This window comes from Eublepharis macularius, chromosome 14, assembly GCF_028583425.1.
Source record: "Eublepharis macularius isolate TG4126 chromosome 14, MPM_Emac_v1.0, whole genome shotgun sequence".
NCBI lineage: Eukaryota > Metazoa > Chordata > Lepidosauria > Squamata > Eublepharidae > Eublepharis > Eublepharis macularius.
In genome coordinates this window covers 59,502,781-59,529,296 of record NC_072803.1, presented here as the reverse complement: position 1 = coordinate 59,529,296, position 26,516 = coordinate 59,502,781, and the positions used below count along the sequence as shown (strand labels likewise).

Below are 26,516 nucleotides of genomic sequence, written 5' to 3'. Positions count from 1 at the left end.
TCAAATCTAATTTAGGAGCAAGCAACCGATCCCATAAAGTACAAGACTTGTAACCCACAAGATTTAAAAATCTGGCTTGGTTCGCAGAAAAGATGCCGGGGAAAACTCATAGCCGTAAATGATTGGGCCGGCATGCTCAACCCATGAAATCTGTTCAGAGGAATTAAACTGAATTATTCAGGAGGAACCCCCCTCCTGATCTTCAATATCCTGTTGTGGATTGTATTTTAAAGTCAGTAATTAAATAAAACTCGAGTAAAGCCTTCTGTTGCAACAAGTACAACGTACATTCAGAATTCTGGAACAGATTGTGAACTTCCAAATCTGGAACACTTACAGTGGCCGCAGGGATGCAGTTTTGATATTAAGACTGCCACCTAAGCAGAGTTTCTTTCTCTCTAAGCCAATTGACTTCAATGGATTTAGAAGTCAATTAAGAGGGCCCTGCAAGATTTCCAGAAAAGAGAACATTCTCTAAAATCATAGGGTACCCAAAGCAACAAACTTTTCTTAAAATGCAACCTTCCACTGCCTGCTTGGCATTCTCTAGATCAAAGTGCCACGTACACCAGCCTGCTTGGCGGCTAAAAATGTCCAATTTTAAATTTCTTTCATAATTAACGTTCAAGGCATTCTCAGAGCAATAATTACCCCACACAGTTAAAGGCTGCATGGGGTAAAATTGCTGTATCGTTAACATAAAGCGACAGAACCATTTTAATTTTGCTAACAGATGGAGAAATGTGTATAATTCCACTATAATGTCATTTAGAGACGAGTTAAACAGTAAAGGAGCAAGAATAAAACTCTGTTTTACGCCTGGGGAAATGGCGAAACCCTGACATTCATTCAAGCACGTATCAGAACATACAATTTGGGTCAATGGCACTAAACAAGAATCAATATTAACCAATACAAATGTATCCCATTGTTTCTCTCCATGTGCCAGTCCCCAAGGCTATCTGGAAGTCTAACCAAAGAAACAAGAAGTTGAGCCTTGCTGATCTTCACCCACTTAAGCACGGAGAATGTCCAAAAACGTAGCCAAATCAGGGATCTATAGCAGAACAGCCAGAACGGAAGCATGCGTGTTCTTCAAACGAAAAGATCTTTATGATCAGCCGTCAAAACATCCGGAACTACCCAAAAAAGAAGCAGTTACTTTGAGAGATGGTTCACAGCAGATTTCTTTCAAAAGCACAACAATTTAAAGGGGCAGACAGTGAGCAGAAAGACTAAGTGGGGAAAGAGCACAGAGACCACAACTCTTGGAAAGTCAGGCTGGACAGACCCTGTCCAGACAAGCACCAAAAAAGAATTTAATGGGACTGGATTTCCTTACCTCCCATTTAACAACCCTAACTACTCCTGGGGAGGCATAGAACTGGTTGAACAAGCCCATCCGAGACACTCTGAAGATCTCGGTGAGCGGAAAACTAAGAAGAAGCCCAAAGGCAATTCATCTGCTTCTCAGCAATGACAGGGAAAACAAAAACAAATCCCCCAACAGCCTTTTGGATGAGTCAGCTTCTAGGAGGGAGGATGCATTTTAAACATTCTTTCCACAGCAAGAAAAAAAGTGCCTGTCCCGCACTTCTGCAGCTTCTCGTGGCTTTCTGTTCATTCCAGGTGACTGTAGTGCATCTGTTTCTTTTCCCACTTGGCAATTCGAGGAATTTGCAGAGACAAAAGACACAAACAAGACCTTCTTCCTCCTGATTGTGGGTGGGGGAACGCACCCAGCCCCGAAGGCTGCACCCTGGGCTGGCTCAGGGAGCTTTCAGTGGCACTTCCCTCTCTCAAAGTTTGGATCTGGGGCTTGACTGGAGCAACAGCCGCATGTCCAACAGAGCCTTCTCCAAGTAATGCGCCAGCTGGGCAGCATTGGTTTCAGCACAACTGTTGAAGGCTGAGATTGCAAAGTTGATGTGCTCAGCCATGGGGTTGTAGCAGACACCGTAGCCATCTGGGACAACCGGGCCAAAGCACATGACGCAGTCGGTCTTTGCAGGGACCTAAAGGGGGGGGGGGAGAAGAGAGAAACATACAGATTGTTAGCTTCAGGTGCGTGTAGTGGAAATTGCACAAGAATATTGTATATCGAGGAGATTGCTGGTGTATCCCAGGTTCTGCCATCTTGCCCTGTTCATGCCAGGGCCTCAATATGATTTCTTGCTTGAATATGCCTTGCTAAACTATACTGTGCTCTGCTGATGTAAGCTCTGGCCTTGCTGGTGGTTTGGGTACAAGGGTTCCCAAAGAGGTCAAGCAAACTGGCCCCAAGGATAGGCAGGCAATAATTTCTTGAACGGGTGCCAGCTGGCCTGGGACTTAGCATGTTTTGGTCTTGAACCTTCCCTTTGTGACAATCAGTCAACTTTTCTTTAATCATCCCTCTTTTGAGGAAGATTAATGTACCGGGGGCATATGTAATTTTAACCTGTATAAGTCTTAGTGAAATCCCTCTCAAACTGGACTTCAGCCCAGACGGACCGGTAACGTGCTGGGCACAAATTGGCCATAGGAGTCTGCCTGTTGTCTTTTGGGGTCCCAGACAACTGAAGTTGGCAGCGTAAATCATCAGATGGTATATGTATCCTTCCTCTGTTCTGCTATGTTATTGCGCTGATGTGTTATTTCTTTGTATGTATGATGCATTTATGTCTCTCTTGTATTCTACTTGCTATGCTTAATAAATTGCTTTCCTTCCACACTGGTATGCTTATTACTATCAAATCCTAAAGAACCTCTTGCTCTTTGGCAAAATAGTGGGTAGCTGGAACAAAGTTCAAATCCAGTAACAGCTTTCAAGATCAAGAAAATTTTCCAAGGCATAAGCTCCTGTGAGTCAATACTCACTTCATCAGATACAAACAAGAACAAAGATCCATCAGCCCTTATACTGATTACATTCTGACTTGGATATGAGGGCTGATGGATCTTCATTCTTGTTTATATCTGATGAAGTGAGCATTGACTCACAGGAGCTTATGCCTTGGAAAATTTTCTTGGTATGGATTCAGTCATTTTTCACAAGCTGCAGACAGACAGCTTACTTTGATTGGCAGCAGCTCACAGAAAGCTGCTATTCTGACATTCAGTTCTTCAAAAGAACCTGGAGTTCACCAGAGGCACCGAAACACCTCCCACTCCAGCTCTCCTTAACCCCCTTGCTGTGTGTCAATCCCCCTGGAGTCTCGCAGAGCCTACGCGGCCCCTCACCCTCCACGCCTGCCCCAAAGGCACAGCCGCAGCTCACCTGGCTGGTGGAGAGGTTGAAGTGCATGGCCACCGCAAAGGCTGTGTCCATGAAGAGTTCAGGCATGCTCACTAGGTCCTCGATGGCCTGCAGCTTCAAGCCCAGCAAGTGGCGGTCGATCGCCTTCCCGCTAATCGCCTGAAGGGATGAGACGCCGGGTGAAAAAACAAACCAACAGCTGGGCTGAGTGATGAACAACAAAGTGCTTTTTGGTCAGGCTGATGCAGCACAGTTCAAAACCTGACAGCCCTTTTAAATTTTTAAAACACAATGTTTGCACAATGCCTAAATTGCATCTGAAAGTCTTGTGCATATGTTTGCAAATTTATGCATGCAGACATCCAACGCCAGAGCTTTACTTTTATCCCCCTATAACCACCTCTCCAAATAGGAAAATGTCACAGGATGGGTTTTAACTAGAGATGGGCACGAACAGAAATACGAACCAAAGTTCATCACAAACTGGGCTGGTTCGTGGTTCGTGAACTGGCAGTTCATCAGAGGGCATTTCTGATGACCTGCGATGAACTGCTGTGATTTTTAGCCGGGTTCATTTGGTTCATTTTTCGGTTTGTCACTGCAGACAGCTTGGGCTGATCAATCTGTTTCCTAGGCAACCGGGGGGGAGGGGGGGAGAATAGGTTTTCTACAGACCTTCTGCTGCCCCGGAAGTGACGTTTTCACAAACCAAACAATCCGGTTTGCCAACCAGGCAATTTCATGCCGGTTTGTGGTTCATGAAATGCAATGAACCACGAATTGCAACGAACCACGATTTTCCCAGTTCGTGCCCATCTCTAGTTTCCACTGCAGCTCTACCCCGGAACAATTATAACCAAATCCATTGTGCGATTAAGACTTTCTGCTTCTATCCCTGTCTTCCCTCAACCATGGACCCCATGGCAGCTTACACAGAGGCTCCAAGATCTGTCATCATGGCCCCCTTCTCTTTGCCCTGCCCTCCCTCTAAGGGAATCAGAGCAGCCTGTATGATTCTCCACTCCTCCATCTTCACAACAACCCTATAAAGTAGGTGAGGCTGAAAAAGAGTGATCAGCACAAGGTCACTGTTGAGATTGGAGATCTGAACCTGGCTCGCTCCAGTCCTAGATTGACGCTAGCTGCTACACTGCACAAGACGACAGCTGCTTATATCCAGCAGCAGCAGCACTGTATCCCGTGCACATTCCCTTGGATCCTGAGCCCTTTTAAAGAGAAGATGGGTATGGTCTGGGGTGGTACCCCAGAGGATGCTTCGTTCAACAAACAGCTGTTGGTGGTCCCTGGCCCAAGGGAGGCCTGCCTGGCCTCGACCAGAGCCAGGGCCTTTTCGGTCCTGGCATCGACCTGGTAGAACTCTCTGTCTGAGGAAACCAGGGCCTGGCGGGATTTATTATCTTTCCGCCGGGCCTGTAAGACAGAGATGTTCCGCCAGGCATATGGTGGAGGCTAGGCTGGGCCCCCACTGGCCACACTAAAGATCTGTCCACCACCCTACATATGAACCAGGACTTGAAAAGCAGTATTTTATCATCGCCATCTGAAGAGAAGCTGTATTGTATAAACTTGTTTTAGTGTTATTTGTATACTGTTTTATCTGTTTTTAACTGTATTTATGTAAATTGAAATGTTGTACTCCGCCCTGAGCCTGCCTGGCAGGCAGGGCGGACTAAAAATCTAATATAATAAATAATAAATAAATAAATAAGGTTAGAAATGCCTTTGGGCCAGCTGAACAGGATCTGGGTGGAGCTTCTGTTACTCCTCTGTTTAAAACCTGGACATGGCCCAGGATGCAAGTCTGTGGCCCAAGTGAGAGGGCAGAAGCTAAAGGGCTCTCAGCCCTCAGCCCTTAAGAGAGCCAGCCCAGGAACTGGAGTAGTGCCGGATATTTGTCTTCATTGCCCAAACTGTATTTTTACTGTTTCTGTGGCAAGCTGCTTAGAGTCATCCCTTCCACGCCCACAGAGGGGAGAAAAAGCAGGACGGAAACACCGAACTAAAATCCAAAGCAGAAAAAAGGCATCGGCACCTTGTAAAGCGTTGCTGGGGTGCCTCAGGCAGAAAAACCCTGTTGGGAAAAAAAATTAACTGCAGAGAATGGAGGAGTTTTGGAAGGCCCCCCTTTTCCAAACTCTGTAACACGAGGATAAGAAATCTGCAATCGCCAGCTCTTTCCAATCTAAACACAGAAACCTCAGGGAAATTGCTTTGGGATATGGACAGAGGCACTCACCAGGTCAGTGTAGGCTCGGTGGGCCTGGGTTGCCCTCCTCAGCAGTTCTGCCTTCTCCTGGTCCTAAAGAGATAAATAGCACAGCTGGTGAAATCTGCCCTCCCTGTGAACAGCCAGTCGGCGTAACAGAGTGTTCAGCTCTTGCATACATCTGCACCGACAGTTTCCACAGACTTTTACAATTTAAATATATTACAAAACAGTTTCCCCCACCTATTTCATGCAACTCCATGCAGCTTATAATTAAAAAAGAACCTGACACATTAAAACACAAGAATAATTATTGGCAACCAAAAACCACGGTCAGAATGCGCAACGAAATATATTTATTTTTCACAACCGTTGTTTGAAAGTTGTTTGAAAAGGGACTTCCTCCTCCACTTCCTCCAAAGATGTACATATTACCAATTATATTCCACTCACACCTCTAGTCAAACAGGTCAAGCGGGTTTTTGAAACAATAAAAAACCCTACATCATCTTTTTATCCACAGACAGAAGTGGGATGAATGCTGTGCAAAACACAGACATCATTTCCAAACCACCTTTAACTGTCTGAACAGGACTAGATCCAGAGGAGTTAGCCGTGTTAGTCTGTAGTAGCAAAATCAAAAAGAGTCCAGTAGCAGGTTAGTCTTAAAGGTGCTACTGGACTCTTTTTGAATAGGACTATTCTCTGTTTCCAGCCAGACGGGACAGAAAGGGAGTCTGGTTTGTGCACCCTGTGAAAAGCTGCCTTCTAACAGTTCCTCCATGACATCAAAGGGAAATTGGAGAGGCTTGCCTGTAAAGCCCTACTGAGAGGTTGGGCTACATGTAGCCTTCTGCACATGAAAAAAACACACCAGCCAGGCTTCCAACTGTTAATGGTACAGAACGCTTCCTGTGGACAACTAGCAGCACAAAGCCTGGAAGCATCTACCTGGACATCATGCTAAAAAAGAAGGAACCACTGAGAGCCATTCTTCCTCCTGCCCCATTTCCCCTAGCAACCGAAGAACAGCGAAGATGAGCCGAGTGAGAAAAGCTCGCTCATCCGCTCAGTCTCATCTCCTCTTTCTCAGCATGGCATCCTAAAAGCAACCCCCTTGAAGGAGACCAAAGTCTTACCTAGTCCAGCATCCTGTTTCCCCACAGTGGCCAGCCAAATGCCCTCCAAGGTCCATAAGCAGAGGCACAAAGGCCAAAGCGTACCCAGCAACTGGTATCCACAACAGGGACAGACTGGACGGTTCGTTTACAGACAGACCATGCGCAGAGCTGCAAGCTTGCTTCTTAGAGCAATTTTCATTGAGTTTATCCATTTATTTTTATTTATGTCATTTATTGTCCGCCGTTCTCACTGAGACTTAAGGCGGATTACACAGTGTGAGATTAGTACAATCCAGGGCTCATTTTGAGGGGGAACGCACAGGAACGCAGTTCCGGCAGTTCTCCAAAGAGGTCACATGACAAGTGGCCCCGCCCACCTGACTCTTGGCCATTTTGGGCCCGTTTCAGCCTGGATTGGGCCCAAAATGGCCAGGATTGGGCCTAAAACAGCCAGGATCGGGCCTCTGACGGGTGGTGGATCACTCTCCCGCTCAGCAGCAGCCCAGTTTTGACCATTTTGGGCCCCTTTTCAGCCATTTTCAGCCCCTTTTGAATGGCTAGGATTGGGTCCAAAACAGCCAGGATAGGTGAGGTCAGGGGTGTGGCATATGCAGGGCTCATTTTGAGGGGGAACGCACCAGAACACAGTTCCAGCAGTTCCCCAAAGAGGTCACATGTCAGGTAGCCCCACCCACCTGACTCTAAGCCATTTTGGGCCTGTTTCGGCCTGGATTGGGGCCAAAACAACCTGGATAGGACCTCTGAAGTGTGGTGGATCACTGTCCTGCTCATCATCGGTCTGATCCTGACTATTTTGGGCCCCTTTTCAGCCATTTTCAGCCCCTTTTTGCCATTTTGGGACCAATTTCGGCCCTGAATGGCCAGGATTGGGTTCAAAACAGCCAGAACAGGTGATGTCAGGGGGTGTGACATATGCAAATCAGTTATACTAATGACACTTATTCGGTGATGACAAGGGGCATGGCATATGCTAATGAGTTCCTCCTGCTCTTTTTCTACGAAATGACCCCTGGGCATATGCAAATGAGTTACGCTAATGACACACTTCCGGCGAGGTCAAGGGGTGTTGCATATGCTAATGAGTTATGCTAATGAATTCCTGCAGATCTTTTTCTACGAAATGACCCCTGGTACAGTCAATATCAAGAACATTTCCATAAACAATGCCAGGTTCACAAAGACATAGCATTTGCAGGAATCCAGTACAATATAGTGGTGAAGTCTATAATTCCTAATTCATTAGCGAAGCATCTGAGACCCCCTCCCTACAATACAGCCCTCCTATCTGAGTAAAAAGCCTTTTTGAATCATTCGGTTTTGCATCGTTTGTGGAAAGCCAGGAGAGTGGGGGCTCTCCTGACCTCCTCAGGCAGGCTGTATATAGCTGTGCTGTAATAAAACAATAAAGAAGAAACAAAGATTCTTTAATAGTATCACTTGTGTACTGCATCCGTAACAAATCTAAAATATCATTGAGGTGTACCTCTTGCCAGGAATGTAATGATCTGCTATAGGAAAGACTTTTTAAGTGCATGCCTATATCTGAATCCGGCCTGACGAGAGTCCTCCATAAAAGGACTTAAAAATATGGAATTACCTAATATGGGAGTGCAGGTGACATGGTTATTATTGCATACAAATGATTCCGTTACACTTTCTGTGGCAAAATATATAAGGGCTTTCAGGTGTTTTTTTCTGGGAAAAGAGGTGGTGGAACTCAGTGGGTTGCCCTCTGAGAAAATGGTCACATGGGTGGTGGCCCCGCCCCCTGATCTCCAGACAGAGGGGAGTTTAGATTGCCCTCCGTGCATGCTCCAAGGCATGGAGGGCAATCTCAACTCCCCTCTGTCTGGAGATCAGGGGGCGGGGCCACCACCCATGTGACTATTTTCAAGAGGTTCCGGAACTCCATTCCACTGCCTTCCTGCTGAAAAAAAGCCCTGGGGGCAATAATTAAACATCAGAACATGATATCCTGTAAGGTTCTTCCCATTTTAATTTCTGCTTAAGGCAATAGCTGTATGAGCAGTACAAGACAGACAACAACTAACTAATGCGTATGAAGCACTTTGAAAGAAGTGCACAAATGCTGAATATTATTAATTTGAGAAAGTCCTACTAATGGGTTGAGACAGGAGACCAACATCTGGTACCTGCTTGCCAGAATCATCCACGGTTGCCACAAACGCGGTGGAATCTATGGAGGCAGAACGGATTGTGTCTGTCCGACCCAGGCGGAACATTCGGAGGGAGGCGCTTTCGTAAGTGGCACAGACCTGTCCGTACATCCTAAAAGGAAGAGAGGAAAAACTCAGGTTGAATCGGAATCTGACTTGGTACTTGGTTCCAAAGATTTGAGAGGGAAAGAATCATCTTTGTAGACCGGCAAAAGACAGGAGGGCTGATTCTGCACACATTGGATAATGCACTTTCAATGCACTTCATCAATCGTTTGAGGTGGATTTTTTGTTCCGCACACAAAATAATCTGTTCCAAGTGGATAAAGAGGATTGGAAGTGCATTATCCAACGTGTGTGGAATCACTCAATGACTTCTTCACACGATACACAATTCACTTGGGAACTTACTACCAAAAGATATGGTGATGGCCACTAACTTAGAAGGCTTTAGAAGGGGATCAGGCAAAGGAGACATCCATGAATGGCTATTCATGGTCCAGAATGTGGTGGCACGGGTCCTGACTGGTATACCTTACCAGTCACACATCACACCTGTCCTGCGCCAGCTGCACTGGCTTCTGGTTGAATTCCGAATCAGGTTCAAAGTGTTGGTTCTTACCTTTAAAGCCCTGAGCGGGTTGGGACCGGCATATCTTCGGGACCGCCTCTCCCTGTACGTTCCCCGGAGATTGCTTCGATCAGTGAATAAATATTTACTTGTGGTCCCCAGCCCTAAGGAAGCCCGCCTCGCTTCAACCAGGGCCAGGGCCTTTTCAGTCCTGGCCCCAGCCTGGTGGAACGCTCTGTCAATGGAAACCCGGGCCCAGCGGGACATACTATCGTTCCGCCGGGCCTGTAAGACAGAGCTGTTCCGCCAGGCGTTCGGTGATTGAAGGGGGCGGAGCCATGTCGGCCTCCCACCTTTGGGGTGGGGAAGGTTCTCCCCACCACTGCACCTTGTTAATTTGTTTTATTATTTGTATATTGATTTTAGTTTTTGTTTTTATCGATTTTAACCGTTCACCGCCCAGAGCCCCTGGGGATGGGCAGTATATAAATTGAAAAAATAAAAATAAAAAAAATAATAAAATATTTGCGTGGATGGCTAAAGAGAGCCTCCATATTAAGACGAGTATACTTCAATGCCAATTGCTATGGAGGCGGCCTCAAGAGAAAGCTTGGGCCTCAAGGCCGCCCCTGCGGGCCTTAACGGGCATCTGGTCAGATACAGAGGGAAACAGGAAGCTGGAGTAGATATGTCCTGTTCCTCCACCAAGGAGCAGCACTCCTTTTTCTCTTCACAACAACGCCATGAAGTAGATTAGGCTGAGAGATGGTGGCCGTTTTCACACTGCTTACCGGCCACGGAACATCGCGCCGAGCTCCCAGAACGACAACGTCTTCCTGGTGCGATTTCGCATGAGAACAGTTCTCGTGCAAAATTGCACCAGGAAGACGTTGTCGTTCCAGGGGCTCGGCACGATGTTCCGTGGCCAGTAAGCAGTGTGAAAACGACCGGTGACTGGGTAGAGATCACAGGGGTCATTTCGTAGAAAAAGAGCTTGAGGAATTCATTAGCATAATTCATTAGCATAACTCATTAGCATATGCCACGCCTCTTGCCATCACCGGAAGTGTGTCATTAGTACAACCGATTTGCATATGCCACACCCCCTGACATCACCCATTCTGGAGGTTTTGGACCCAATCCTGGCCATTCAGGGCCAAAATTGGGCCCAAAATGGCAAAAAGGGGCTGAAAAGAGGCCCAAAATGGTCAGGATCAGGCCACTGATGAGCGGGAGAGTGATCCACCACCCTTCAGAGGCCCGATCCAAGCCATTTCAGCCCCAATCCAGGCCGAAACAGGCCCAAAATGGCCGAGAGTCAGGTGGGCAGGGCCATCTGACATGTGACCTCTTTGGGGAACTGCCGGAACTGCGTTCCTGTGCGTTCCCCCTCGAAATGAGCCCTAGGAGATCAACATATTAAGCAAGGAAGCCAAAGAGGGAACTGAACGCAGAACTTCCTGGTTCTAATCAGACACTCAGTTGACTACACCACACAAGTCTATCTAAATGATTACCTATTGGTAGGTAGAATTGCAAGCTCATCGGGGATTCCTATGGCACCTGGAAAGACCCTCTAAATGTGAGCAAGAAGAGCTCTTCCAGAAAGCTGTTTTATATTGTCCACATAAACATCCCCTAGCTGAAAAGTTATTCAGGTTTATTTTACATGTTCAAAAGCCAAGAGTTTTCACTCTTTTTGAAAAAACGACTTTTTGAGAGGTAGAAAAGAGTCCAGTAGCACCTCTAAGACTATCCAACTTATTTGTAGCATAAGCTTTTGAGAACCACAGCTCTCCTCATCAGATGAGAGCTTTGTAGCATAAGCTCTCTTTGTCAGATAAGAGCTTTGTAGCATAAGCTTTCGAGAAACACAGCTTTCTTCGTCAGATGCATCTGACGAAGAGAGCTGTGGTTCTCGAAAGCTTATGCTACGAATAAGTTGGTTAGCCTTAAAGGTGCTACTGGACTCTTTTCTATTTTGCAATTACAGACTAACATGGCTAACTCTTGTTTCTTGAGAGGGACTCCTACATGGACATGGAAATCCTTTAACTTGGTATTGTCTTCTGAAGACCTAGGGTTTGCAAAGAACTTGCACATTACTCAGGGAGGAAAGCCTGCACTCGGTTATGCTTCTGAACAAAGCCATCAGTGTTCCCATAGACCTACAAGTGCTTGTGTGTGTGCACAACACCATGGGACAGCCAGGCGTTTATATATGCTGCCGTTTAGATGTATTCTCAGAGAAAAAATTCTTTCAGGGCTACTCAGCAGAACCACTGGCCTGGCGGATTTTGAAAACATTTGCCACTTCTTATCAGCTCTGGACAAAAAAGCAGCTTGCAAGGGTGCTCTTTTTGGTGGTGGGGGTGGGGGTGACAGAGCGATATAGCCACAACCCTTTGCCGTTCAAGGCATCTAATTCAATGTGTTTATATTTTTAGAAGCTACATCGTAATTCTGGGTGCAGTTAGCTAATTTTGAGAACATCTAGAGATGATTTCCCTTGCATATATGTGTGAGGAATTCTGTGGTGTTAAGCAAATAAATCGAGCCTAAGTTAATACTGCTGTCACTTCTTATCCACTGCACACGGAAGGGAGAGAAGCTGCCTCAATTGTTGCCACTAAAGAGGAGAAGCTCTGCCTTTAGAGCAAGTGTGAGGAGCAAACTCACCAAGAAAGCCTCCACCACTGATGGAGAGGTGTGACATTTCTCACACCTTTATTATTACTCCCACTGTTTTCCAGTATGGGGAGAGTGCATGTTTTCCCATGAAGTGCAGGGATGGATCTGTGGAACTCACTGCCATCATGTGTATTAAAAGAGGATTGAAAAAGAAATGTGTGTGAGAGAAGGGTGCTGATAGGCAAGAATTAAGGCCTAAATTAGAGAGCCAGTTTGGTGTAGTGGTTAAGAGTACAGAGACTCTAATCTGGAGAACTGGGTTTGATTCCCCACTCCTCCACCTGAAGCCAGCTGGGTGACCTTGGGTCAGTCACAGCTCTCTCAAAGCTCTCTCAGCCCCACCCACCTCACAGGGTGTTTGTTGTGGGGATAATAATAGTATACTTTGTAAACCGCTCAGAGTGGGCATTAAGTTGTCCTGAAGGGCAGTATATGAATCGAATGTTGTTGATGTTATTATTAACTTAGTGTAATCCTGTGACTGGATGGGGGAGCAAAAATCTCATGGTGTCAACCCTCACCACAGTTAACGTAAGATTGCCTTCATCCAATTGCTCTGACATCAGCCTCAGGAGCTGAATGCGGAGAGGAAAGCAGCGTTGTAGGAACTAGGTAGTAACGAGGCCTCATAATCACCACCCATAAATTTCTTAGGCAACAGGGACCAGAGTGGAGCAGTCTGTCCCTGGCTTTTGCCCTGCCACAGTCTATGCATGGATTAGGCCGTACACCCTCTTGATCCAAATATCCTTAAGCCAGTTTGGTGTGAGAGCCAGTTTGGTGTAGTGGTTAAGAGCAGCGGGACTCTAATCTGGAGAGCCGGGTTTGATTCCCCACTCCTCCACTTGAAGCCAGCTGGGTGACCTTGGGCCAGTCACAGCTCTCTGGAGCTCTCTCAGCCCCACCCACCTCACAGGGTGTTTGTTGTGGGGATAATAATAACATACTTCGTAAACTGCTCTGAGTGGGCATTAAGTTGTCCTGAAGGGTGGTATATAAATTGAATGTTGCTATTGTTTATTATTATTGTTTATTGTTGTTGTTGTTGTTAAGGTCTTGAAGCTATAGTGATTGATTAAAAACGTGGGCTGTTCCCAAACCTGGAGAAATACCTTTAATAATGAAGTGGGACCATTAAATTAGAGGAAAATTCCATTGTGCGTCTTTGTTAAGTCGCAGATCTGCCCCTGCGTCCTGCCAGAGAGCCTCTGCTGGGCATGGTGATTCCACCACCTCTTTGCACCTGGCATGCTTAGACTGTTCTGTCGTTCTCCGTGCAGAAGTGCAGCCAAGTTGACCTATTTCCAAGAGATGCTGCCTCCTGCATCTGTGTGGATACACTTGTTCCAGGCTTGCCTTCTCCCGAGCAGGAGTCACACCCAGAACAGAGACTCATGGAGGAACACAGGAGGTGGCCTCTTCTGAAGACAAGTAATTCTTTCAGACTCTCAAAAATTAAACGTTTTGGAATGCGATAGTGAAGGTATCAGAAGGTGGGCAATGTCGATCCAGAGCAAGCGGCTGCAAGCCTAGAGTTTGAGGCTAGATTCTGTAATCTGGTGTAATGTCTGAATTAGAAAAAAATACCACCATGGCCTGCAACTGATCTGCAAATGCGAATCAGGAATCATGGCTTGAAATGGGTTTGCAAGTCATGATTTGTGGCAGCCATTTTTTTTTCATTTGCTTCATTTATACCCTCCCTGTTTCCCCAATGGGGACCCAAATTGGCTGATGTCATTTTCCTCTCATCCGTTTTATCCTCACAACAACCCTTTAAGGTTAGACTGAGAGTGTGTGACTGGCCCGAGGTCACCCAGCAAGCTTCCATGGCGGAGCGAGGATTAGAACCTGGGTCTTCCAGTTCCTGCTCTACGCACTCTGAGAGCTAAGGTCCAAGAGACGAATTACACGAGGACGCGCACATGAAGAGAGTCGCAATGTTAGCTGGGAAGCTGAGTTGTAAAAGACAGATCGGAAGGCTTTGTCAATTTCCTCTCCCTGCAGAGCCAGCAAAGTTCTTCTCAGAGGGTTTATTTCCTCTTCGCCTCCTAGAAGGGGAGGTGAAACTGACAGAGCCTCTGGGAGGCGAAGAGGAAATTAATAAACCCTCTGAGGAGTATCTTTGCTGGCTCTGTAGAGAGGGAAAATTGACAACGCCTTCCAATCTGTCTTTTAAAACTCAGCTTCCCGGCTAATACTCAGGTGTGCGTCCTCCTGTAATTTGTCTCTCGTAGTTTAGCTCTCAGATCCTAGCCTGACACTCTTAACCACGACACAACACTGGCTGTGATGTCTGAATACTGGAGCTACGAGGCAACGCTAGGGAAGGTCTTGGCCTCTATGCCGAGTTTGTTGGCTTTCTAGGGTTGCTCAGTGTAACAAGATGTTGGACTCGATGGTCCAATCCAGCAATGCTCTTTTTTTTAATGAAAAATTATTTTTATTAAAAAAAATAACATACTAAACATATAACATCAAAGAAAAACCAGCGAAGGAAAAGACTGACAACGCCAATATAAGAAAAGGGAGGCAAATGCCATTCTCCGACTATTAGGGGCGCTGAACCAGTTCATAACCCCATCAGAGAAACAATTAGCGTCCATACCCTCAGATAAGAATCCAGACCCGAGGGTGTACATCAGATGGAATAATCTCATTCTCAGAAAAATACTGCAATATCGATAGCCAGGTACTTACAAAACTGCTATTCATATCATCACAGGAGTGAGCTTTCAGACCATCAGTGATCTTTCCCATCACAAATTGTGTCCATAATTTATCAAGCCATAGCTCTAGAGTAGGTGCTTCCTTGGCGTTCCAAGTAGAAGCTCTGGCTAACCTTGCTGCCGCTAATAAGATAGAAATCATAACCTTCTTACACTTACTTGGGGAGAAGTTGGACCACAAATCTAGCAGAGCAAGATCCCGGGCAGGATGGATGACCTGGCCTGCTGTTCTACCAATCCTAGCTAAGACATCTTGCCAGAAACCCTGAATGATAGGACAATCCCACTCATAGTCAGCAAGGCTCTTGTATTCATTCATGAACCATAATTATGGCTGTGGTTCTGCTCACAGAGACTGCCACACCGGGAAGCTGGGGGAGGATAAACAATGGACAGAAACCAAAATGGGCAAGTAGGTCTAAACTCTGATACTGGTTGTAAACTAGGGTTAGCAGGCACCATGATTTGGTACAGTGTCTGAACAAAGTTCGACAGTTACTACAACCTGAGAAACTCTTGCCCATAACTCTAATCCTGCTGCTGAAGTTCTCAGGCTTGGAAAAAGCTGAGCGGCCCCCTTGCCGAAAACTCACCTGTGATATGCCAGCTGCAGAGCAATCTGAATAAAAGCATCTGGACTGATCTTCTCGGACTTGGGGAAATTCTTCCCAAAGTGGTGGAATACAAGCACCTTAACATCCAGATCTTGCACCATGCTATTAAAGGGTCAGAGAAAGAAAGAGGGAGATTGTTTGGGATGCCGCTGATGTGCAACAGAGCTCAACTGGCAAACCTCGCCTTTCACCTCCCTGTTCAGATGCTCGGTCTGACGCATAACATTGTCCTGGCTTACGGCAGAAATAAGTGCTCCGTCTCTGTGACTGTTTTGCCATTAATGTTATTGTTAATTTGTTTCAATTATAATTATAATTATAATTATTATTATTATTATTATTATTATTGCTGTTCTTTATAGTCCACCTTTCTCACTGAGATCCAAGGGGGATCTCAGTACAACTGAAAATACAATATAATCAACAGCTAGGACATTCACTGAGCAAAATATAATAATGAAAAACAGTTAAGATATTCTGTGAAAGAGATAAAACAGGGTACGGTAGCAGAAAATTGGAAAAACGAGCATAAAGCTGAGCAGAGTGATGGCATCTTTCTGAAACAAAGTATAACTAATTTACATGGCGTATTTAGCAATATGGAAAACTCCACAGTAGGCGCATGTCTACATCAGCAGGCAGTACCCAATAGTTTTATCAGTTGGTGAAACTGTTTCAGCTGGATTGGGGGTGGGGAGTTTAAAAAGTTATTATTGCATATACCAAGTCATGAACTCATGAATACTGTTAATAGAAAAATAAACGGCACAGTCAACAAAGAGGGGATTGTAAATAATCACTCTGAACATACTGAGAAAATCTTCTTAGCTACCGGACTTCAACCTGTGTCAGGCATCACTTGTAGCTTGGCTCTTAGCTGAGATGGCCAAACTTACAGATTTGATTAGAGATGAAACATAGTCTACATTCATAGCAAATTGGAAACCCTTTATAGACTTTCTGCGAAAGACGAAGAAAAATGAATTAATGATTTGTGGTTTTGATTTTTAAGAATAAGGATTAGGGTGACTAAGAAATTGAAATACAGAAAGAAGGTATTAATTAGGCCACAAGCTGCTTGACACAAAAGGAGGAAGTGTCGTAGGGAAAAAACTGTAATGGATTAATAATATGCTTATGATGTTTTCTGGGTGTTCTTACTTTGTTGTATTAGATGTGTAGGCCGCTGTCGGCTCAGTGCAGCTGTGTTACTGTAATGTCTTTCTTTTGCTCTATCTTTTAACTTTTTCATAATAAAAATAAAAAATATTTTTTAAAAAAGAAAAAAATCTTAGGGCCAAGCTACAAGTGACGAATGACACTTGAATGGCAAGTGAACAGATGTAGGTTAGCTGGAGTTGGCAAACCACCCAGTTTGCCTTGGCAACTCTTTACATCCCTGATTTCTGGTCAGTTGGCACACCACAACAGGAATCAGGGAGTAATTGTAACATGTTTCATCTTGTTCTCTCATCGTTCACAAAGCACAACATTCCCATACACTCTAAGTAATATTCTTCTATGCTCAGAAGTTCATGATGTACCTTTCTTTCCATTATGCTTCCTAGATAAGACAAAAGTCTGATCACAGCATATTTTGCTTAGTTTGCTGAGAATGGAATGTGTAACTTGTTACTGTTACTATAACCATATTTGGGCATCCGGGACTTCCTGAATACGAGCTAATAAAACTCTCGCCTCCATCTTTGGAGGGACAGACTTTGCATCCAGATCCTGTCTCGTGTCGTTACTACATCCAGACTCACATGTATTCCTCCCTGTTCGCTTGCGCTCCACTTGCACCCCATTCGATCGAGCGGAGTGCAAGTGGAGCGCAAGCGAACAGAGAGGAATACATGTGAGTCTGTTCACTTGCCGTTCAAGTGTCATTCGTCACTTGTAGCTTGGCCCTTAGCTACGATGGGGAGTTTTATTTGTTTTCATAGTTACTGTAAAGGAAAGGAAATGGAAATTCTCAGGGCTCTATGCTAGATGGCACAGCATGGTTGCGGCCTGTGGGTGAGTTTTCTAGGTGGCTCCTCTTTCAGAGTTCCCGTGCGTGAAGACTGTCCCCTGCCCAGTAACTCACATGTTCAGGTTCTGTTTTGCCTTCTCAATGTCATTCTTTATTTCTGGGGTGATGTTAAACCGCAGCTTCTTCGGCATTGGCAAGGGAACCATGGGAGATCTCACCATCTCGGGTTTCTTCCTGACAAAGGCAAACCACCAAATGGTTAAATTTATTTTTGCACTATCACTCCATTTGCATCCCTGCCTTCCTTCCAAGCAGCTCAAAGCTGCGTATTTACTGACTTCGTTTTTATTCTTTTATACACCCCACTTCTTTCCTCAATCAGGACCCAGAGTGACTCACACTCTTCTCTCTCTCATTTTGTCCTCACAGCAACCCTGTGAAGTAGGTTAGGTGTGAGGATTCAAATCCAGGTTTCTTAGATCCTCGTCCGACACTCCACCCACTGCAACGCAACACATGGAGTTCCCAGCCAGGGCCAGAAACAATGTGTAAAAGAACAGTGCAATGGAATATAGTGCAATGGAACACACAAGACAGTGACTTCCTTGTAAAACAACACATTCAACAGATATACAAGGCTGCCGTCAAAGAGAGAATCCCACTTTTGAGGGCTCCCTTGATCCACCCTAACATGATATCATCTCGCCCTTCTCCCTTTCCTCCATTCTTCACTGTTGGTTGGCAGGGAAGGACCAGGTGTGATACTGCCGTATTATGGGGTGTCAGGAGAGCACATGAAAAGAACACCGATGGAACGGATCAGAAGTCCATTTAGTCCTCCATCTTGTTTCCAGCAGTGGCCAGCCAGGTGCTTCTGGGAAGCTCATGAAGGCAACAGCCCTCTTCCCTGTGGTAGGTCCCCTAGCCACTGGTATGCAGGGGTATATTTCCTCTGAAGATGGAGATTCTTTTGTTATCAAGGCTAAGAGTCACAGACGGATGGGGTGTTTTTCCATACTGATGTGGCTTTGTGTGGTTTCCGTTGCTACTGCTGATATGCCACAATAACAGCAGGGCTTCCAACTGCTGGTTTCCCTGCACTTTCCCTGCCCAATCCCTTGGCAGCAGCTATCCCCAGCTTTTCCCATTTTTTGTAACAGTGTAGCTATCAGTCTATCAGGTTTCCTGAATCATCTCCGCAACAAAAAAGTCTAAAGGTTTTTTTTTAAAGGACAGAAAAGTCAGAAAATCTGATAGACAGATGACGTTACAACATGTCAACCTGTGGTTAAAAATAAACAAAAAATACCAATGTGGATGCGGGAGGACAGCTTTGAGACAGGGAAAATTGCGCCAATATGGCAGAACTGATAAGATCTGGACTTTCTTGTCCACATGGGCACCACCCACATCTTTCCCAAAACCTGGTAGTAAAACAGGTTTGGATGAGATCATAGGAGAGAACTGGGGAAACTTGGGTGGTGCATGAAAGCATGATGATGCTGTGGGGAATAGCATCCAAGCTGTGGCAAACAACCTGCACGTAAGTGATCCTAAGCTGAAAGAAAACTTGAGACAGGGACGGTGTTTTCCAGGGCTTTTTTTCAGCAGGAACGCGGTGGAACGGAGTTCCGGAACCTCTTGAAAATGGTCATATGGCTGGTGGCCCCGCCCCCTGATCTCCAGACAGAGGGGAGTTGAGATTGCCCTCCGCGCCGATCCAGAGTAATTTGCTGGTGAACAACGAGCATACGGCACAGCTCAAAGTGATTGTCAGTTGTCTGGATAACTGGAGCTGGAGGAGTAATTTCTATGGCAGGAAATATATCCTGAGATTTCTTGAATGAATGAATGAATGAATGAGGTTTAGCTAAGAGACACGCCCAGACTTAAGAGCGAATCCTTCCTTTTGTTAGCAAGCAGAGATCTGATGGGGATAGAGCCAGGGCCCATTTCGAGGGGGAATGCTCAGGAATGCAGTTCTGGCAGTTCCCCAAAGAGGTCACATGTCAGGTGGCCCCACCCACCTGACTCTTGGCCATTTTGGGCCCGTTTCAGCCTGGATTGGGGCCGAAACAGCCAGGATAGGTGATGTCAGGGGGTGTGGCATATGCAAATCAGTTATGCTAATGACACACTTCCAGTGATGGCAAGGGACGTGGCGTATGCTAATGAGTTATGCTAATGAGTTCCTCCCGCTCTTTTTCTACGAAATGATAAAACAGTGGACAACAGAACTGTGAACATGGCCCTATGGATGTTTAAAAAGGTGTGACGTACTCCCAGAAATCCTTGTTAATTGTCCGTTCATTCTGGATGCAATTTAGTGGAAGTTTTAACTCTTGTGCTATAAAACTACTGTACTTCTACTGTTTGGCTGACCACTGAAGGAGACTGTCCAAATGCTTCTGGTCTTCTGTTTGAAATCTCTGCCTTTAGCCATGGTTTTACAGATGTTCATAGTATCTTGAGCTACTTTGAGTTTCCTTTTCGTACAAGAGATGAGCAGAGATGGTTTGCCCATTGCCTGCCTCTCCGTAGGGGCTCTGGAATGCCTTTGTAGTCTCCTATCCAAGTACTAACCAGATCCGACCCTGGTTAGCTTCTGAGGCCTGATGACACTGGGCTATCCTAAGCCACCCGAGTCAGAGCTGCTCTTGGATAATGAGAAACAAACCGACAGCCTCCTGCACCCCAGCTTGCTCTTTGCCATTGCACCAGTGCTCCCTTTGAAGAAGTCCCCCCAGAAGATAATTGTATCCATGCCTTGGAAGATCAGTCCCTTTTACGGAAAAGTAACAGAGCCTTACGTGTACTCCACAACATGGTCCACCAGGGCGATGAGGGGGGGACCCTCCGAAGGAGCGTGTTCGTACACCAACCCGCACGAGCCGTCCTCAGCGATGATGAACTGCAAGGCAATGAAGAGGGAAGACAAGCTACAGAGATCGTGTGTGGACTAGCCAGAGAAAGGGAATCTTTGGCTTTAGGCGCTAATGGGAGAATACCGCAGACATGCATGCACAGCCTTCAGCAAGGAAAGCAGAGGCTGACTCGTTCGTGCACAGCAAGAGAATGGGCTAGTGTCTGAGAGCTGCAACCCCCAAATGGTGCAAGAACTGTTAGCGTACTGTGAAAGCTATTTCAAGGCTCTTGTGAGCCCAGCATTTTCATCCACACACAGCTGCCCATTGCTCCTCTCCACAATTCAGTGACCAGCACTTCCTTCCTGCCTATCAGCCTCCACTGGGGAAGTCTAACTGTGATATACTGCTGCACTGTGGGTACAACTGGATCAGTCTCTCCTGATGCAGAAACGCAGCGGAATGAGGTTGCCTGTTGCAACCCTGTATGTGACACTGCCCTAGGACTTGGCTTCTACCAACCAGGTTCCTCCAACCAGGTTCCTCCTACGGACACATAATGTATTCTACTGGTGACCTCCCAAAACACAGGCTCATTCTTTCATTCTGCTATGTTATACCAGCTCCAAGGGGCGTCACCCACCTGAAGGGTTTTATCAAACCAACGGTTTCCACTATTCCAGCGACTCCCCCCACCGTGCAACATCTGAGCAGCCACCCGGCTCTTGTAGATGTCATCCGACACCCGGGGCATTGGCGCATCCAGACAAACGGTGAAGATGCTTTTTTCAATCGAGCGCACAGACTCTTTGTTGGTCTTGTCTGAGGAGAGAAGGACATGGAGCAAGTGGGTCGGGCAACAGAACTCCTACCCTGGCAGAACACGGGGCCCCAGGCACCACAGGCAAGCTGCCACCAAACCAGAAACCAGTTTTGGTTCCGGGAAAAGGCATCTTTCTGGTCCGAAGGGCAGCAGGTTCTGCAGGCTTGCATTAAAGCAGAAGGCATATGCATGCAAGTCTCAGTTTCATTATTTTTAATTCTTTCAGGGTGGGATGCAGACTAAATTTTCCAGTAAACAGGAGGTGTAATTTCCACAGACTCCCCCTTCCTACTGCAGACCTGTGACTTGCCCCCCTTGTGGGTTTCCTGAGCGTCCCTTGTTCTGCAGGAGTAGCGTTTGGGGGAGATCAGTGGGCTGCAGTGGGGAGGGAGGAGAGGAATGTTCTGTTCCGCCGCGGGAAGCATCTTCGGTTAGCGGAAAAACGAGGCACGATCCAACCCACCATTGTAAGGGGCTCTCAAGATTTATGGGTGAAGGAGGGAGCGGTACGTTTCTTATTGACATCTTTGCTGGTCTCTCCTGTTTTTATTGTAATTTTGTCTACTGTAAATGTTTTTATTTGTTGTAAGGTAGTTTAAATGACTGATATGAGGGTTTTTTGTTGGGTTGTTTGGATAATACTTGTCATTTTTTATTCCTTCTATGATTCTGTATATTTTTGTATAATTAATTTTGTGTAAATTTTATTTTTAAAAAAAAGATTTATGGGTTTGTGTTTTTATGCAAAACAGGTTGATCACATGTGATCTGCCATTTGCTAGGCTTAGTTTGGTATAGTGGTTAAGAGCGGCAGGACTCTAATCTGGAGAACTGGGTTTGACTCCCAACTCTTCTGCTTGAAGCTAGCTGGGTGACCTTGGGTCAGTCACAGCTCTCTCAGAGCTCTCTCAGCCCCACCCACCTCACAGGGTGATTGTTGTAGTGGGGATAATAATAACATACTTTGTAAACCGCTCTGAGTGGGCATTAAGTTGTCCTGAAGGGCAGTATATAAATCAAATGTTGTTGTTGTTATTATTATTTCATGGTGTAAGGATAAATGAATAAATGGATGCATAACAGTCCTCATAAGTACAATGGGTGGAAGCCCCAAAAATCAGGGTTGCTGGACCTTCTCATCTGCCTTTCCTGAGAATTACGGTATTTATTTTTTATTTTACTTCATTTGTAAGCCATCTTTCTCGCCAATAGGGACTTGAAGTGGGATTTAAGAGAAATTACAGATCAGTTGCCACTGAACTGGTCAATCAGCGTATGGGTTCCAGGGAAGTCTGAAGTGTGTGTGGTCACACGATAAAATAAGCCTACATTTTAAAATAGATTCCTGCAATCAGAAAACTAGTACCATAGGGACAAGGCTTCTAGGTTCTACGCTGGCAGGAGAGCTTTCTACATGAAGTGAATGTTGTTTGTACAGAAGAACATTCTTTTATGGGATATGCATCTGACAAGCATCTGAAGGGGCAGAATTCAGGCACAGGCTGGCCACAGGACTTCTCTCTTTTACAAACTCTTGTCCCAATTCAGCAAGCATTGTTAGAAATTTTGAGACAGCTACTTTAATTCCAGATTATTTCCTTTTATTCCATACACATAGTGCTCTTCCTTTCAAAGCGCTCGAGGAAAATTGATCCACCCAAGTACATTTGATCCTCACAGTAACTCTGTGAGGCGGGCTAGGTAGAGAGAACAAGGTCACCTACTGAGCTCCACAGCTGAGCAGAACACCAAATTCACAGGTTTTGTCTGCCAGAGTTTTTTAAAAATTAAATTCTTGCTGGCACTATTTTGTCCTAAGAGTATGTAACGGAGCCCCCCATCCACCAACAGTTGAGCTCAATCTGCTACTTCTGCCTGTTCTGACTGGAATGGACCTTCTGACTGGAAGGAAGCAAGGCCAACGCAGCAACTCACACAGAGGTTTTTCCAGGGGCATGGAGACAGACCTTTGATGAGGTTGTTGTAGGCCTTGGCCCAGCTGTTGCGATGGTTTGTAGTCAGGATCCCAATTGGCTCCTTGTTGGTTTGGAGGGAGGTGTTCCAGATCTTCTCCAGCTGGATGAAGATCTGGTCGGTGGTCAAGGGGCTGCCGTCACTGCTGTAGACATCCAGCTCGAAGAACTGGGGAAGAAGGAGGAGAGGAGAAGAGCTGTCACTCCCAATAAGGCACCTTACCATAGGCTATTTGTCTTGAAATGAAACTGAAATCCTGCAAAACATCCCTCTGACTTGACCTGGCCCACTTCCACAAAAGGCTCATTTGACTTCAAAAAATAGGCTCAGGTTAGGATTTTGGAGAGCGAGCAGGGTGCAGTGACCATCAGGCTATTGAAATGACTTTCACCATGTACTGCCAGTGGCACTCGGGGTGGATGTGAGCATCAAATGAAGACTGGGAAAGACCTGGGTTCAAATACCCACTCAGTCAGGAGTCCCTGACTCAGCCTAACCTACTTCTGAGGACTATGGTGAAAATAAAATGAGAGAGGAGGGGGGGGGACACCACATATACCACCTCACCTCCTTGGCGAAGGGGGGAGGGGTTAAATAAGAGAGGCCAGGAACACTGCCGCTCTAAGGGGATTGGGATGCGGTAGAGGGGGCAATGCCCAGCCTACCCACCCTGCCTTCCCCCAGCACCAATCGGGTCGTGGTGGAAGCATTAATTCCCAGCCCATCTGCCAGCCTTCCCGAGCCCCAGCTTTCTACAGCCTGTTGTATTTCGCCCCCACAATGGGCTTTGTTGCTAGTAAGAAATAAAGCTGTACAAGTCGGGAAGCAACTGATTAGCCTGCCCTGCTAACTATAGTTAAGAGCCACAAGTTAAGTGTTAGAGTCAAGTGTCAAATTCTCCAGGAGCATTCGGTATTCCTGTTCAGCAGGCCCATGGCCCACTTATTGTTTAATTTCTTCTCTGAAGTTTCAGAGCAGAAAGTGGTTCCTCAGGCACAATGTTCACGCTCATCCTTCCTGTGACCTGGACCCACCCCTTTCTTCTGTTAGGTTCAACTACTCAGTTTACAAATTCTGGCTGGTTTTGGCAGCCCACCATTACCTGATCTCGAGAACAACCTTTCTCTGCAATTTTTTTTAACGTGCACAGAGGATTCAGGGGAAGGGAGGAAGGATGTAGTGTGGCCTAGCAGGCAGTGTTGGACTAACAGAGCCCTGGGTTCAAGTTCCGCTCAGCCGTGAAGCACACTGGATAAACAGACCAGCCACTCTCTCTCAGCCTTGTGTTCCTCACAGGGCTCTTGCAAAGAAAAACAAAGGAAGAGAAGCACACAGGTTGCCGTTGATCAACAGCGGGGTAAAAACAGAGAGAGAGAGAGAGGGGTCAGTTTCGCCCTTTAGCTCTAGGGCCTGAGCCTCCATGTTTGACATGACATGGGGAGAGACACGTGAAGACCAAACACGGTGGGGGTGGCGTGTAACAGTTTGGCCTAGAGAAGTCTGTGAAGGCGAGGGGCACCTGGAAGTTGTGGACCACGGTGATGTGGGTGGAGGGCTTCTTTCCTTTAGCGTAGTTCACAACGGAGTCCCGTTTGGGGCCAGGTATGCGGCAGGAGGCGAGGATCTGGTAGTACTGGTTCATGCAGAGAGGTTTCCCGCCAAGGTATTCCACAGGAAGCGTTTCACTAGCGCAGAGAACAGAAGGAGGATTCAAAAACAGGCCAGGAATGCTCATCTTTTCTGAAGCCAGGGGCTCAGACACAAAAGCGTGGAGATCAGGAGGCTCTTCCCTTCTGAAAACTGGGCAGTTTTCTCAGGAGATTCCTCTTCAGATTTCAGGAGGGGGAGGCAAGAGTCTCAGCAGGTTTTACGGGCCATTCTTAGATATAGCCAGGGCTCCTTTTGAGGGGGAACGCGCAGGAACGCAGTTCTGGTAGTTCTCCAAAGAGGTCACATGTCAGGTAGCCCCGCCCACCTGATATTTGGCCATTTTGGGCCCATTTTGGCCTGGATTGGGCCCCAAATGGCCAGGATTAGGCCTAAAACAGCCAGGATTGGTCCCAAAATGGCCATGATTGGGCCTCTTACAGGTGGTGGATCACTGTCCCGCTCAGCAGCGGCCCGATCCTGACCATTTTGGGGCCCTTTTCAGCCATTTTCAGCTCCTTTTTGCCATTTTGGTCCCAATTTTGGCCCTGAATGGCCAGGATTGGGTCCAAAACAAACCACAGAACAAAGAGAGAGTCACGGTAATTAAACCAGGAAAGAAGCAATAGCCATGACCAACTAACTAAGGCAGAATGAAAAACAATTCCAAAGAAATAATGCAAAAATTATAAGAAAGTTAATAGAATATAAAATAAACTCTAAGTGGTCATAAGCTGGCACTAATTGCTAACAATTGCTAATTGTTAATTGTTAGCAATTAAGCTATGAAGCACACTGGGCCAGTGACACGCGTGCTCAGTCCACCTGTCTAGTGATGGACTAGTATCTGGGCATCTCATTTTTGTATTCTGCTGTGGAAACGAGCTGGGTGACCATTGGCCAGTCACAGACTCCCAGCTTAACCTACCTCGCAGGGTTTGTTGGGAGGAAAATATGGAGGACAGAAGAACGATATAAGCTGTTTGGGGTTCCCATTGGGGGAGAAAGGAGGAGTATAAATGAAGTAAAAAATAAATAAAAATCAGAGCGATTGATGTGGTTATTCTACTTCCCACCTGATATAGGGGAAGGGTATTTGCAGTGACCTTTTATTCTCTTGAAATACCATTCAATCAACCAGTCTTTATTGAATTAGCTGAAAGCCATAGCAACAATAGATGATCAAATCTAATGTCCATCAAGAGCCTGCTACCCTGAAACCACTACTCATCCACAATGATAAACTATTTAACACTAACATGGACTCTGGTACCAAGGCCTGCTACTAACCAAGATGCCAACTTTGCTCTCATAGAGATCCAAGCAACACCATCAGTGGACCCAACAACATCAGCCATACCATCTCAGGTTCATACTTCTGCTCATCCTCCCATGTGATGTATGCCATCACATCAACAATGGCCAGCCCCTTTGACAAAGAATTAATGGACGTAAGTCTGACATCAGAAACCAAAATGTTCAAAAACCAGTGGGGGGACATTTTAACCTTCCAGGACATTCAGTTGGTGACCTAAAAGTAGCAGTTATCCTACTTTTCAAAGGGAGATTAGAAAGAGAGATGGCTGAACTGCAACTGATAACGAAGCTCAAGACAATGCGTCTACCTGGACTGAATCAAGACCTAGGTTTCCTGTCTCATTACCAATGCTGATTTCTCCACACCCACTACTCCTCTGCATATCCCACCCTATCCAATCATGCCTGCTATTGTCATTCACCGGCTATTGTTATTCGGCTTCTGCAATCACTCCACTCCCCAAGATATAAGGACAGATGGACTCACATTCTAGCTGTATCTGAAGAAGTGAGCTGTGTCCGGGGTC

The 26,516-nt window shown here is 46.1% G+C and overlaps 1 protein-coding gene across 1 annotated transcript in view; it reads right to left on the bottom strand.

Annotated features, from left to right (window-relative positions):
- Positions 1-825: 825 nt before the first annotated feature.
- Positions 826-26,516, bottom strand: part of CRAT (carnitine O-acetyltransferase) — a 46,081-nt gene continuing 20,390 nt past the window's right edge. The window contains exons 5-14 of the mRNA XM_054997382.1: positions 24,545-24,710; positions 23,019-23,193; positions 20,872-21,050; positions 20,175-20,275; positions 17,479-17,598; positions 15,369-15,491; positions 8,761-8,896; positions 5,496-5,558; positions 3,260-3,397; positions 826-2,015 (exon numbers count right to left, since the gene is read on the bottom strand). Coding sequence (XP_054853357.1) covers positions 1,800-2,015; positions 3,260-3,397; positions 5,496-5,558; positions 8,761-8,896; positions 15,369-15,491; positions 17,479-17,598; positions 20,175-20,275; positions 20,872-21,050; positions 23,019-23,193; positions 24,545-24,710 — 1,417 coding nt within the window. The 3' untranslated portion in view covers positions 826-1,799. The remainder of the gene's footprint in view (positions 2,016-3,259; positions 3,398-5,495; positions 5,559-8,760; positions 8,897-15,368; positions 15,492-17,478; positions 17,599-20,174; positions 20,276-20,871; positions 21,051-23,018; positions 23,194-24,544; positions 24,711-26,516) is intronic.